At 40.3% G+C, this 14,970-nt stretch overlaps 1 protein-coding gene across 3 annotated transcripts in view; it reads right to left on the reverse strand.

Annotated features, from left to right (window-relative positions):
* LOC310997399 (homeobox protein PKNOX2-like) overlaps positions 1 to 14,970 on the reverse strand; it is a 110,391-nt gene that overhangs the window by 9,821 nt on the left and 85,600 nt on the right. For all 3 annotated transcript variants that reach the window (XM_083987075.1, XM_083987076.1, XM_083987077.1), the window contains 3 exons: positions 6,852 to 7,023; positions 2,277 to 2,462; positions 1,970 to 2,105 (listed from right to left, as the gene is read on the reverse strand). In XM_083987075.1, the coding sequence (XP_083843201.1) occupies positions 1,970 to 2,105; positions 2,277 to 2,462; positions 6,852 to 7,023 (494 nt within the window). The remainder of the gene's footprint in view (positions 1 to 1,969; positions 2,106 to 2,276; positions 2,463 to 6,851; positions 7,024 to 14,970) is intronic.

The raw sequence follows: 14,970 nt of genomic DNA on the forward strand, positions 1-14,970 counted from the left end.
TGAGTATCAAGTGGCTTCAGCAGCTCCTGACAGTCACATCCCACACTGCCGACGCTGCCTTATTAACTTCTCGTCGGCCCCGCCAAGGAAAAAAGGAAGCAAACAAGAGACCAAATGATTCAATTCAAGGTGCATTAGTATTCTTTAACCCAGGAAAGAAAAAGGAAAAAAAGAAGAAAAAAAAAAGAAAAAGAGGAGCGAGACTGTTTTTGATGCTGGCTTAATTAGCCTTGATCAAGACACTCTTATCACAGTCTGTTTGAGCTCTTCAATGTGTAGTGATCAAAGGCAGAGACATTGATTTATTTTGGGTTAAAAGGGATTTCCAGAGGGCAGGATTAACATTTCACTGTAGAGGCTTGACATTATAAGAACCTATCAGCCGAGCACTCTGTGAAGGTAATACCACAGCTCTCTGATACACAAGTACACAAAGATCAGTCACTAAAGCTGTAACCAAGATTACAATTTCATATAATAGCGGTTAACCACCACGCTTCATTTCAGAATGCTGTGTGCGAGCTTGGGCTGAGAGATATGGTTGTAATCAACTATATGTTAACCAAACAGCATATAATCTATGTCACAATATGGATTATTCATGGGAAATCATGATGAATGAGAACATTGAAATGTGTATTGGCTTTTGTGTTGGTTCAAATGAAGGTTTAGTAATGTCTCCTTAATACTGATATTTTCTTCATATCGTACAGATGATTTACTGTACAAGAGAAATTGGAAATTGAAGCAAAGAACAAATAAAGAACTTGACAAGAGCTGAGCATCAGCAGTTTGAAGTAGCTTCTCATTTCTGTCTGATGCTGAGTCAGAAGTAAACTCGCTCAAAATTGAGGAAAGATGAAAATGATTTTGTTCTAAGCTGATTCACCCAGTCTGCATGCAGTGTCCTACACTACCTTCCTGTGTTAGAGTCGGCACCGACCTGTTTCTAGGCTTTTACTGCATAAAAGTAACACATACATTTGTTTATTGCATCAAGGCTTTTTGACTTTGTCAGGAACCTCTACTGACACAAAATTGGTTAAAATTATGACATTTGTGTTGTTTGGGTCGGTTTTGTTATAACGAAAAGAACAATAATTAGAGTTAAAACGTAAATCATAAGTGCAAAACCAACCTTTTCATTGATAAGGAAGTCTAACAATGAGACAAAGAGATGACAAACAAATAGGATGATAAATAATTGTCTAAGACTCAGGTCAAAACCGACCCAAACACAAGTGATGGTAGCAGAAAGCTCAGACGAAGGACGAGGAGTGTGATAGAGAGTAGGGGGCCGGACAATGATCACCAATTAGATGGGGTTGGAAAAGGTTTTGTGAGATTTACTCATGCTAGTAGCGATACGATCCATGTTATGTTAGCATCACCAGGTCTAATGTCAGGTCTCTGGAAAACAGAAGTGGGTCAAACTGATCTTTGACAGAGCAGGTAGAGAAGGGGTCCATCTATTGGATGAGAAGATCATGTTGGACTGTACATCTGTAGGTGGAAACTGCATTAGATTTATAGTCTGCATGTCCATGTTACTATTTGGTAACTAATAGAAACGACTACATAATGTCTGCCTGACAAGCAAAATGTACATCTTAATGTGAGTTTTTGGAGGAACAGCATTTCAGAGCTGGAAATGCGTCCATTAGAAAAAAAAGCACACAATACATTACTAATAATACCAGAGGGGTGCAGAAATAGGTGCAAGCAAGTGAAAGCAAGTGTGACCATGGAAATCATAATATGTCTTTTTAATGTGGATGCTCCACAGTCTGTGTGAAATGAGGCTGCGTGTCTGTCCAGAACAGCCTGAGCCAATCCCAGTCTGATGGATGTCAGAGTTATTAGTGGGGTTTAATATGGAGAGTGCAGCTCATGTGCAGAAAACTGATACAAGACAAGATTTGAAGCTCTCATTCTGTGTTTTCATGTGTGTCTGTAACCTCATGCTTACCCGAAACCACTTGAGAGTTGATGGTAGTCATGGCGACATTGCCCTGTTGCAGACCCCCGGCGGGCAGCACAATCCCTGAAGGGTTAACAGAGCTGGAGACAGAGGTCATGGATGGAGAGGAGGTCTGAATTAGTTCCTGGGGGGATCACAGAGAGACACTAGTGAGCAAATGTGAGAAGGTAGCGCTACTGTTTGTGAGCATAGAGCTCCCTAAAGCAAAATCTGCCCGGTGACAAATGACAAGACTGGGGAGTGCTCCACAGAGAGAGGGGCTGTAAACAAGTCCATAATACTGTATATGACTGACCTGCTGCATGCTGAGACTGGTGTGTGTCGGAGAGTAGGGTCCTCCCAGGTCGTTACGGAGGAGGTTGTCGCTGTGCATCTTGGTCTTCAGACAGGTGATGTAACGGTTACAGAAATCCTTACACAGCTCATTGACCTTCTCTAATTCCAGCAGGTGGATCCTCAACACCTGAATGGCCTTCACCATCTGAAGGACACAGAGACAAACACATGACACTCATCAACATGTCACACAACTCAATCCATTTATAATACCATGTTACAGCGTTTCCAAGCAGATAAGGGATTAATAAGATATAAAGGCTTCTTATGAACTTCCTGGACAGTATAAATGTTGTCTATGGGGCAAAACATCTTTAATATTGACATAACGTTTCCAATTCACATGAAAATAATAATGGGATAATTGGTCGGTTGATATTTGGTTCATTTTAAAGGAATAAAAAGATTTTGAAATCAACTCCATCCTCATTATTAGCCTTGCTAACGCCATTCTCACTGGAGATTGAGTATGTGTCTGGGGAAGGTGTGTTCACCTCTGACTTCCAAGAGGACTGAGATCAAAATGCCTTTGTACGCAATTGGTTGACCTCAAATCAACCAAAGCAACAATCCAGATGATGTATGGTTGTTGTAGTTTTGCAGGAGCAATGGTGGCTAAGGACTTCTGCTGGTTTTGCAAAGAAAATACAAACAAAAAAGAATGACTGATTTCTATAGCCACTCAACCAAATACTACAGCCAAAGGTCCTCTACTACTGTATGACAAGATGGCTCATTACAAACTGTGCCAATGATATGAGATGGTACACTTCCTGTCTCCTCAGTGGGCGTGGTCACCTATGTGTGGATCTATAAAAGTTGTCCGTAGAGGAAAGTTTTTTATATTATCTTATGATAACATTATGATAACAGCTGACAGTCAAAGTTAGCATTACCAAAATTAGTGCGGGCGTTCATGAACGTTAGTTGATGTTGCCTAGGAAATTTGTGCCAAATCTCACGAGAGTGCATTGTTGAGATAGAGACAGGCCTTGAACAAAGTTCATTGTCTCTTGATGTGTCTGTCTGAAATTTGCCTTTTTAGTATCAAAATGTTCAGAAGAGATGTGAAAAATGAGTCCAATATTTACTTCAGTGACTATGTCACAGATACAGGTCACGGGGCGTCTTGCTTCTAAACCACCTTTGCTCTTTGTTGGCCGCCATGTTGCATGTAAACAAAAGCTGCTAGATGTCGCTTCTTTGTTGTCATCACATGAAGCCCACCTGTATGTAAAAAACTTGTTTGTGATGTATTCTCTAGTCTGGAAGTCCAGATGGATCTTCAAGTGAAATGAAATTAGTGGCAGGTTGGTCTGGATTCACCCAGTCTGTCTATATCTATATTTCATTATAATATGTTCATATCCATTAACATCAATCTGAGATTTAGCAAATACCGAGGCATTCAAAGATGTTTTATGAATATTGTTAATATTTTTTTTTATCAAAAAGAACCCATTACAACTATGGACTCAAGACAACCACATGTTAACACTGAGTTACTGGACGGTTTGTTCCACAGAGACAATCACTGCCACCAGCCCTGGACCTATTCAAACACCATTTGACCACATTAAGTAAAACTAAATTCAGAGTCAGACTGTCGAGTCTCGATGTAAAACGGTGAGCTGAAGTGTTTACAGGCTGTTTTAAAGGGTGACAACTGACAGGCAGCAATTTCTTTTATTGATGAACAGGGAGTGACATTCAATTTCCATGTTTATTCCTGAGATGGGTATAGATTGTAAGTATGGAGGAGGGGGTGTAATCCTTTCATCCTCCACTCTCCCACAGACAGAAATGAACACAGCAGGCCTCTAATATATAATGAAGGGAGCTTTGACTGTAGGACAGGCTTTGTTGGCTTCAGAGTCGAGACAAATAACGTCTTATATTTAAAATATTATTCTAGTTTGATATCTCGACTGTTCAAAACACTTCTTTTCATTAATCCAATTAAATTTAATTAAATCCAGTGTATATCAAGAAGGATGTTTTCTCTCTTCTCACAGCCAAGGACAAACACAACATTTAAATAACATATATTTTTAGAATATTTCCAGTTTCAATCTTCAAAAACCCTCATTACCCGTTACACTTAACCTGTGAGGTGAAGAAAAACTAATGGTGCTACCTCCTGCTGTTGTAGCTCTAAGGTTATTGTCAAAGACCAAAACACCCTTTGAATAAAAATAACATTCAGTGGGAAATAAACAGTTTTAATTCGACTGTAGTCATGCCAAATCATTCCCTCTATTTGCAGGGATTCAATATTTCCCTCAGAAGGGTGTTCCTGGCGTGTGAGCAAAGACTTGGAGGCAGCGTTCAGGCCGTGATGGGGATCAGGAGTCTCCAGTGAAACACCACCCAGAGGAATAGCTGCCTCTCCTGAGAGGGGTTTGATGCAGGTTTTTTCCACATGCAGACTCTCCCTGAAGCTGTCGAGGAAAATCCTCCTCTAACGCAACAGAGTGATTCAATCACTTGTTTTTCTCATCTATAAAATAATTATCAAAGAGCAACTCCTGTAATATCAGAAGCAGATGACACTGGTGGACAATTGTCTGATATTTAAGTGTTTAAGTGTTGCTATAAACATAGTAACTGGTTTATCTATTTATATAATAATTTTAATGATAAAAGCAAATGATTGGAAAACAGTTGAATGTGTGGGATGCTTGTTGGTCGAGTGGTAAAGAGCACGTCCCATGTTGGCTATGCCCAATGCAGTGATCACCAGATCGATTCCCGACTGTGCTGACCTCTCCCAGTCTCTCTACACTATCACTAGTTTGCCTCCTGACTCATTAGAGGTGGTCATGGAGAAGAGAGTAGTAGTAGTTCCTTTAGTGACAGACTACAGTAGTGATGACAGGGTGCTCCTCAGAATGATTTAGGACAGTGTTTTTCAACCTTGGGGTTGGGACCCCATGTGAGGTCGCCAGGAATTCAAATGGGGTCGCCTGAAATATCTAGTAATTGATAAAAAGAATTACTGATAAAAATATAAAAATTATTATGATTAAAAACACCACACACATAACTGTATTCTATACTTTCACTTTCTTGTATAAATCAAGTTCAAATAAATTCCATCATAATAAAAATATCTGAGCTGGCGCATCTTGATTGACGGCCACGATCACGTGATCACGGGGTCACCAGAAATTTGTGATGTCAAAATGGGGTCACGGGCCAATAAAGGTTGGGAACCACTGATTTAGGAGGTCCTTTACCTGGTGCAGTTAGGTTTCTTTAATGAACAGTGTTGTTGATTTGTTAAGCGCTATGCTAAGATATGCTTTGCATTGCACTTATTTGTATTTGTATTGTACTGCATTGAACATTTTTGTAGTGCCTGAGATTTTATGTTGTCATGTTGTGTGTTGGCACAGTGACATTTAATTTCCCTTTACTTTCAATTCAATGTAATTAAATTCTGTCAATGAAAGGCAAAAATGCCCAAGAAAACAGCTTAAATAACAAACAAACTTGAATGTAACATGACTGGAATTCCTATATAAATCAAAGTTTGGCAAAAGTATAAATCAACTACAAAGAACTTTTAACTGGATGTGCAAAAGTCTCTGGTTTTTGCTGATGACTCCACCAATGAGGCCATCGGTTGGAAATTAAGCTATTTCTAATTGGCACAACTCTTTACCTTCAGGAGGCAGTGGTCGGGTCAGTCCACTGGACAAAATGATTTATGGCACAAGAGCCATATAAGCGTCTTTACGACAATACGCTCATGGGAAATGCAGTCTTCATTCTGGCAAAACACTACCGCTTTTGTCCACAGGGGTCGCCAAAATCAACACAACATGAAAGTTCTTCGTAGATGCTTTAACCTAGTCATGAGAATCTGTTAGTGACATCGTTTTAACAACAGGAAACCATTTCTACACCGGATCCTTCCTTCCTCTCTTCAGCTGTCACGTGGCTGTCAGCAGGCTGGCTGCTCTCCGCTGTGCGACGCTCACTCCCTGGAAGTCACCAGTCAAGGTCAACAGGATGGCCAGGAAAGTGCTTGGCCAAGGAAGAGATAAATCAGCTAATTAAACTGCACTCGCTTAATCAAGGGACCAGTAACTCTCGCACCCATCGCAGCCAGTCAAGCCCAGTGTAACATTACTGCCCTGTGGAAGAGTTAGTGCCCTCTGGGAGGGATGCCTGCGCCCGGTGCCTCATAAAACACACAGATGCAGGGTTAATTGACTGTTGAACACTTGTCGGCCTGCCATCCCAAGTACTGTGATAGCAAAAGTGCACTTTTTCTTTTTTTTTTTTTCCTCTTGTCTCTGTCTGGCTTCAGCTCCTCCCCCTCTTTTCTGAGGGAACATGATCAGCATCCACCTCTTCTTAATTTGTAATTACGGCAAGGTGTCACACAAGAGGAAGTGTAGGGGTACGGAGGGGGGAGATAACATGGAAAAGGAGGGGATGATCGGGAGAGGGGGATGATGGGATCTGCTGCCAGTTCTACGGTCGTACACCTGAACATAAGTGTTTGTCACAGAGGTTGACTCACCAAGTTGTCCAGCTCTGGATCTTCACTGAAGAAGGGCTTGTGTTCTCGCTCCTGCTGGTGCACAAAGTTTTCTATGTCCACATCGAAGCTGGCTGACGTGATGCATTCAGATCCCTGCGTGGCCTGCTCACACTTCTCAAACAGCAACGCCAGCAGGGGGAACAACGGATGTCTGAGGAGAGAGAGAGAGGGAGCCCTTCAGTCTAAATTATTATGTTTCTGATTTTAGTATTAGAAGCAAATGTTGGTGTGCATCAAGACTTCCTAATGTCCCATTGGAGGACAGCTTAAGTGTTGTAGTTCATCTTTGTGTCTCCTCTCCAGTGTGGTGCTGCAGGAACAATCTCTCACTCAACACCCACAGGACAAAAGAGACGGTCATAGATTTCAGAAGGCACAGAGTGGAACTGGCTCCAGTTTATATCAGTGGGGACCTTGTGGAGAGAGTGTCTACCTTCAAGTTCTTGGGAATTCACGTCTCAGAGGAGCTGTCCTCTGGTCAGACAACACTCTGCCAGTGGTCAGAAAGTCCCTGCAGGAGCTATGTCAAAGTTTCTGTGGTGTATTTTCATTTATAGAAGATACCGATGAATTAAGATGAACTGATTTATTTTTTTGTAATTGTCAGTAATTGTGTGTGCTCCTCCCTTCTTAGGTTGTAAGGGCTTAACTTTTAAGTTTTAAAGGAGACATATGTTGTCCCTTTTTCGCAAATTAAAATAGTTCCCAGGTGTCTTAAAGACATGTCTGTGACATGCTTTGGTCAAAATCCCCCAAGGATCAAACATCACAGCTCTTTTCATCCTGTCAAAACAGCCCTGTTCAGAACGGCTGGTTTCAGTGCCTGTCCCTTTAAATGCAAATGAGCCACTGCTTGCCTCGCCCCTTCTACTGGTACCAGGTAGGGGTGGTATTATGCAAATTCGAATCCTAGTTACATCACTGGAAGACAACTGAGAGAACAGCTTGTAAAACCACATGGATTTAAACCTAAGGAGTCTGCACATTACAGATTATTTTGTCAATTCTCACACTTTGGGGGCCAGAAGGCAAGACAAACACCCAGATATATGTTCAAGAGCCTTCAAAAAGTGATATTTCCATAATATGTCCCCTTTAAGATGACTGCAGCCTCTCTGGATAGAACAGACTCATAGACTTACAACAATACATCATGTCGTTCTCTCATTTTGCTTTTTCATGTTCGACAATGAATAATAATCACCAGACTTAAAGACTGCCTTTCCACAGCTCTGCAGGAGCTAATTTATTTCACCTCTTCAAATGAGCACTTGGTCCTTGTTTTTTTTTTTTTTAAAGGGCTAATCAATAATCAATAATCTGCTACAAGTAACCAACAGAACATGTGTTATGTTGATTACTTTAAAAGATTAGTCCAAACTGAGAGCAGTGTGTTAACTATCTGGAAGAGATACAACAGAAACTATGCAGATAATCATATGAAACACCACCAGCTACCTTTATAACGATTAAACAAAACATACATGAGAATCACACGCAGTCAGATACACAACAACAACGCAGCTCAGAGCAGCAGTAACAAATGTTCTACAGTAGCACTTTTCCAGACCTCTGCGGTGAGAAGACGTCAATGTCCGGGAGGACAAGTTCATATTTTCAACAACTAATGGTGACAACCTGTTGATGCATCTCTGTGGCTTTTCCTTTTTAATCTATAACACTGACCATCACAGATCTGACAGGCATCTGTCCACGTCAGCTGTGTGTCTGACCTCACTTCACTCATTGTTTGTGTCTCTCCAAGTATTTCAATTGGCTCTGTGTTACAAATCCCATATACAGGTGATTATTAGACCGTGTGTCTGTAGCCAGTCTACAGCTGAGACAGTGAACATGACACTGTATACTGTACATTACATCAGCCAGACATCAGCATGTGAGCGTTACAACTTGCTGACTGCTGCGCTGACACTGAGTAAAATCAATAGCAGCTCTACAGATACACACACTTAACAAGCACACTGTCTTTCCAGACTGGAATGAGATACAGGAAGAACAACACATCTACCAAAATAAATGTATTGGTTATAGGAGTGGGAGAAAAAATCGATTCACATAAATATCGCAATATCTTTTTTGGCGATTTTTAAATCGTTTTTTTTTTTCAAAAATCGATTTTTTTTTGTTGTTGAATTTTTTTTAAATATTGTGCAATGTGCATTTATTAGCCTTTTTTACATACAGAGAGTACAGATTTTGAAAAGGGTTTAAGTTCACTTTATAATGGAGTATGTTAATTTATAGGCTCCTACAGTATTTGTGTCCAGATAAATGTTAAAAATGCAGACTAAAAATCGAGAGAATCGGCAATATCGTAGAATCACAATTTAAATCGAATCGCCATCCAAAAAATCGTAGAAGAATCGAATTGGGAGAAAAGCATATTGTCCCAGCCCTAATTATGTAATATTGAAAGTTTTTCCTGCCTGAATGGTGTCTGAAGTTATATTATTACACAAACACTCCTTTTACACACATTTCTGTGCACTATACGTGTTAATCTGTCCATGGTTCCCTTACTTCTGCAAAGATACATTAATGGCCTATCAACAGAGGGAAGGATTCAATATCTAATATGAGCTCCACTCCACACTGCTTCTCCCTCCTTCCCTGTACTTTTAATAGTGTGGCAGCTCCATGACATTCCCTAAAGGACACGCTGAGCACACGCACAAGGTTAAAAAAAAAGGATCTTTAAGTGGAGAGGACATGGTCCAGTGATGGCACCAGCTTCCACAGTGTCACCTACATTGTTAACATCTGCCTTTTATTGGGAATGTCACTCACACAAGATCCCCTCAGATACACGGCGCAACTGTCCGTGCTGCCAAAATTATTGAGCATTTCCTGTTGGAGAAAAACTACTTCCCTAATGGCCTCAAGCACAGAAAACTATAGGATAGATATACAATAGAATTTGGGAGCAGGTTGGACAGATGACTGACTGAGAATAAAAGATTCTGGTGGATCTGAATATATGTGCTCCATTATTGTTTTTTACAGGTCTCTCCATTTCACGATTCACTATTCCTCTGTTCTTTTTGTTACATTTAACTGAGAGAAGACCCAAAGGAATGTCCAAAAAAACAAAACAAACAAAACAAACGGTATGTCACTATCAAATCAATTACCTATCTGCCTACCTACAGTACTAGGGGTGGGGAAAAGAAATCGATACAGAATTGTAACGCAATAATTTGCATGACAATACTCTATCAATATATACGGTCGCCAAGTATCAATCTGAACAGACTAAGTCAGTGTTTTTCAACCTTGGGGTCGGGACCCCATGTAGGGTCGCCTGGAATTCAAATGGGGTCGCCTGAACTGTCTAGTAATTGATAAAAAAAAAATACTGATAAAAATATTTTTTAAACTAATTATAATTTTTTAAAATTATGATTAAAACACCACACACAATCCTATACAACTGTATCTATACTTTCACTTTCTTGAATTTAAAAAGAGTTCAAATAAAATGCAGCATGTAGAAATGTGACCCGTTCTATCAAAATGAGTCGGAAGTCGCAACGTTCTATTTTTAGATAATCAGCTGATAACGTGGAAAACCCATAGAAAATCAAAAAACATTTTTTACCCTAATTTCAAAGCAATGACATTCAAAAACAATCTCCCAAAGTTTCACAGTCCAGATAATTGAGAAAAGGCACGTAAATGATGATTAAAGTTGACCTGCAACTTAAACCCTCTGAAAATGAGTGTTGCTTCGGTGCAAAACATGAAATATCTTCTGAACCGTTCGTGATAGAGACGAGCTGTAAACTGCATCTGAATCGCGGGATTCTCCGCTTTCCGAGGGTCATTGAATGTTGCATCTATGACGAGCAGGGACGGGTACAGAAACAGATGCTAAACCGAGTAGCATCGACGCTAACAGAGCGTAGCATCGACACTAACAGAGCGTAGCATCGATGCTAATTCGAACGTAGCATCGATGCTAACCCGAACGTACACGCTTGCACATGTTTTACAAAATGTCAACAAAACATGACAACTTCTGAACCGTTTATGATAGAGACGAGCTGTAAAAAGCATCTGAATTGTGAGACTCTCTGCTTTCCGAGGGTCATTGAATGCTGCATCTATGACAACAAGGGACCGTATAGGGTGTGTGTAATCACGTGATACAGGAACAGATGCCAGAGTCACTGGCAAAAACTTTAACTGCTATTTTCTCAGGTTTTAGAACAGAATAAGAGAGTAGGAGATCGTAATTCAAATGGCCACATCTCGAAAGCCATCAAATGTATGACTCTGACTAGGGTATCATTTTAAAGCTTATTTTCTAATCTTTCCATTGATACCAAAATCTCAACTTTGAAATTTGGGTCACTGTGACTCATTTCGATGGATCGGGTCACAAATATCTGAGCTGGTGCATCTTGATTGATGAGGTCGCCAGAAATTTGTGATGTCAAAATGGGGTCACAAGCCATAAAAGGTTGGGAACCACTGGACTAAGTTGATCCTATTAGAAAAAGCAGAGTTATCATTTGAAGACATTATTTGCAGATGAAAAAAGTTAACTCATTGAGTGCCGCGCTCCATTCCAAAGTTTTAGTCAAGTGTACCGGCAATTTAGACCATTTTTGACTTTTTATGTAGAGCCATAGTGTATTCTATATTATTGCCACCAACACATAATGTAGCTCATTTGAACGGTGTAACTCTATGCTTCAAATGGCCACAAACCGTTTGTTTCTACGTGCCTCTGTTCCTGAGAAAAGTCAAGCTAAACATGGCTGGGTTTCACCAAAATCCCTCCTTTTTTTCTAGAAAAGGAGATAGAGCGTCTTTTATGAAAGGTGCTCTGTTTGTGCCTGTCGCTCTTCTGACACTCGCATTTCTGGATCAAAGGGCTCGTATAAGATAAATATATACAACAAATGTTGTTCTATTCACAAATCCACCATCGGGGGCGGGGCGCCACTAAACAACAATAACACAGACGCACCGTGCCGTGTCACAGCCTCTCGCCGCGGAACGTGAGGGTCTGTCGGCCACAGCGGCTCGGGAACACCGGTCCCGCCGGTGGTCGTGGTCCTTCTGTGGTACGGGTCGGTGGTGCCGGCCTGCTTTGGTCCAGAGACCATCAGATTTTACCGCGGGAGGACCTTGGGGAGGACACGGTGTTGCTCCAGATGAAGACCGGGCGGGACTGTCGGCTGAGAGCTTCCTGTTTCAGCTCTGAGCTGCTGGAGCCTCGCGGGTGAGAGCGGAGCAGCTGCTGCATCCACATGCAGAACTCCGTTTGCAGAAGCTGAGTTATGATAAAAACTTCCAGATCATGAGCTGTCATGAGACTTTGATCGTCATCTATTTCAGTTCTGCTCGTCGTAGAGTCCCCAAATTTACATATAATGTGTATTAAAGTGTCTATTTTCATAATTAAAAAAAAAAGCAAAAAACGTAAAATCTCGTTTTTGGCACTCAATGCATGGGAACGAAAAACGAGAAATTACGTGGGTGGTACTCAATGAGTTAATAGACCTCAATATATTGCACTATTTTTAATATCGCAATAATATCGTATTGCGACACAAGTATCGTGATAATATCGTATCACAGGGCCTCTGAGGTTCCCACCCCTATACCTACCTACCTACCTACCTACCAATCTAGCTACCTATCTGTTTCCCAGTGATGATAGGTATAATTCATGTCTTACTACACCTATTATGTCCCCAGGCTGGACCAGTGGGGGAAGAAGACGGTATTCTCTGCTGTCTAGCTCTGATTCTGAAAAGTAAAAGTTCTGAGGATCCTGTTCTGTAAAGCCCTGAGAATTTGCTTTGGCCAGTATTAATTAATATTGAATATTGCCATATTTCCCACCTACTGTAATCCAATATTTTTCACAATATTAAATTATTTATTTTACTATCTATTTATTTTATTTTGCAGTATTCCACAGGTCTGCCCCGCTGCAGTCCAACAAATTAAATATTGAAACATTTCTTATAACTGAAATATAAACAACAGTGATATAATTATTACTCTAGTATATACTGTGTATCTCTAATGCCTAAAGTATCAACTAGAAGTTCCTACTATTGTTTCTTACCTGTAAGCTAAGTGCTATACAAATAAAGTTCAACTGTCTGATTGGTTGATTACCTAACACAAGGGAGGTTCTTTTAGGGCACTTTCATACAACCCTGTGGTTGGTCTGCTTTTGCTTTCACACAACAAACAGTCCACATCAGTGTTTGTCTTGAGACTTGATACTTTCAGTTCTGTTCTTTTAGTCTGAGTTTCAGTGAAAAACAGCCTATTGAACCACAATAATCAGTTAGTGACTGTGGTTATACAGCAGGCTAAAGCCAGGCATGTACAGTGGCACGCAAAAGTTAAGCAAGTGGAAGATTAAATGATCTCCAAAAGGCATAAAGTTACAGATGACACATTACCTTTATATATATATATATATATATATATATATATATATATATATATATATATATATATATATATATATATATATATATATATATATATATATATATATATATATATATAAAACCTAGTTAGTCTGGGGCGGATTAGTGGCTGTTTTGGTAAGCAACCGGAACCAAGGCGAGAGAGACAGGCCTTTCCGTCAAAATAAAAGCACCTTCTAATAAAATGCGGTGAAACTTTTTAATTTAAAGAACATAATTCATATAATAAACCTTTTTATTTTATTGTATTTAATGTTATTACAAGTTATTGTCTGTTTTATAAGTTTTATGTTGGTGAACACTTTTACTTTGGTGAATTTGGTGAATTCCAGATCCACTCTCTGGACCGTAACCAGAATGCAGACAAAATTTGGAGTTAACAGAGACCACGCTCTTCTCCTCTCTGTACGTATAGAGCCTGGGGACGCTAGGCCTTTGGACACAATCATAACATGTAAATAGTAAATATCTTCTGATCTTGTCTGATTGGTCAAAGTTTTCTGAGAGCTCCAGTCTCCTGGGTTTCCCATTCGTTTGCAGGCTGCTGCTTTGTTTCCATTTTTCACTATAAAACTGTAGAAAACTAAAATAATACACTGATATCGCTTACAATATTGCAAAAGAGTGTTTCATGTTTAACTTTATGTCTTTTGGATATCATTTCATCTTCCACATTAACAGGGGTGCCCAAACTTTTGCATGTGACTGTAACTGCCCTGTTGTTTTAGTGGAGCTGTTTGAGTACACTCACTCCATGTGGTGGATAACTAAAGGTCCAATGAGTGTAGTTTTATTCCTGAAATTCTGGCTATTGTTTTTCTTTTTCTTTTTTTTTTTTGGGGGGGGGGGACTTTGATCAAATACAAGAGACACAAACTGGAGGTCATATTTTTTCACGCCTTCCTATCTCACACAGCGTCATTGTTGTGACCATGTAATCATCAGTGTGTATGTGTGTGTGTGTGTGTGTGTGTGTGGTGAGTGTATATTGCACTGGCATGGAGGGAGGCTGGGCCCCTGCTCAGGCTCTAACCCATGGCTCTCATTTGCAGCCTTTAATAGTCGTCTATATTATACTCTAATCTGCCTGATCCCAATTTAATGCCGCTCCCTCAGCCAGACGTGACAGGAATACTAAACAGGGAGAGGGTCACATGCAGAGTGGAGAGCTTCTGCCTTGTCTGCTTAATGTCTGCTTGTGGTGGGGTGGAGGAGGAGGAATCTGGGTGGGGGTGAAGGAAGGAGGGGGAGCAAACAGGATCACTGTCAGCACTGCAGATGGCGTCTTAACAAGTTATTTACTTTCACAAATAATCCCAGTGTTATTTTTATTACAGAAAGTGATTAATTCTAACGATGAGGTGAGATCATCAACACGTCTATTTCTTTCCAATGAGTAATAATATCTGAAAACAAGGAGGAGTGTTAGATGGAGTCTGCACAGTGACACTGCAAATCACCTTGATTTACCTCCAGAAAACACACACTCGTGAACATATCTTTTCATAAACACAATGCTGCAAAGGAGAAAGGCACTATAGGACACAGGGGCATTGTGGGTATAGAGTTACAGACTGCCCTGCACCTTTGTTCCTATATATAATTCATGTGCATTG

The sequence above is a fragment of the Trachurus trachurus genome (assembly GCF_905171665.1).
Source record: "Trachurus trachurus genome assembly, chromosome: 14".
Taxonomy (NCBI): Eukaryota; Metazoa; Chordata; class Actinopteri; order Carangiformes; family Carangidae; genus Trachurus; species Trachurus trachurus.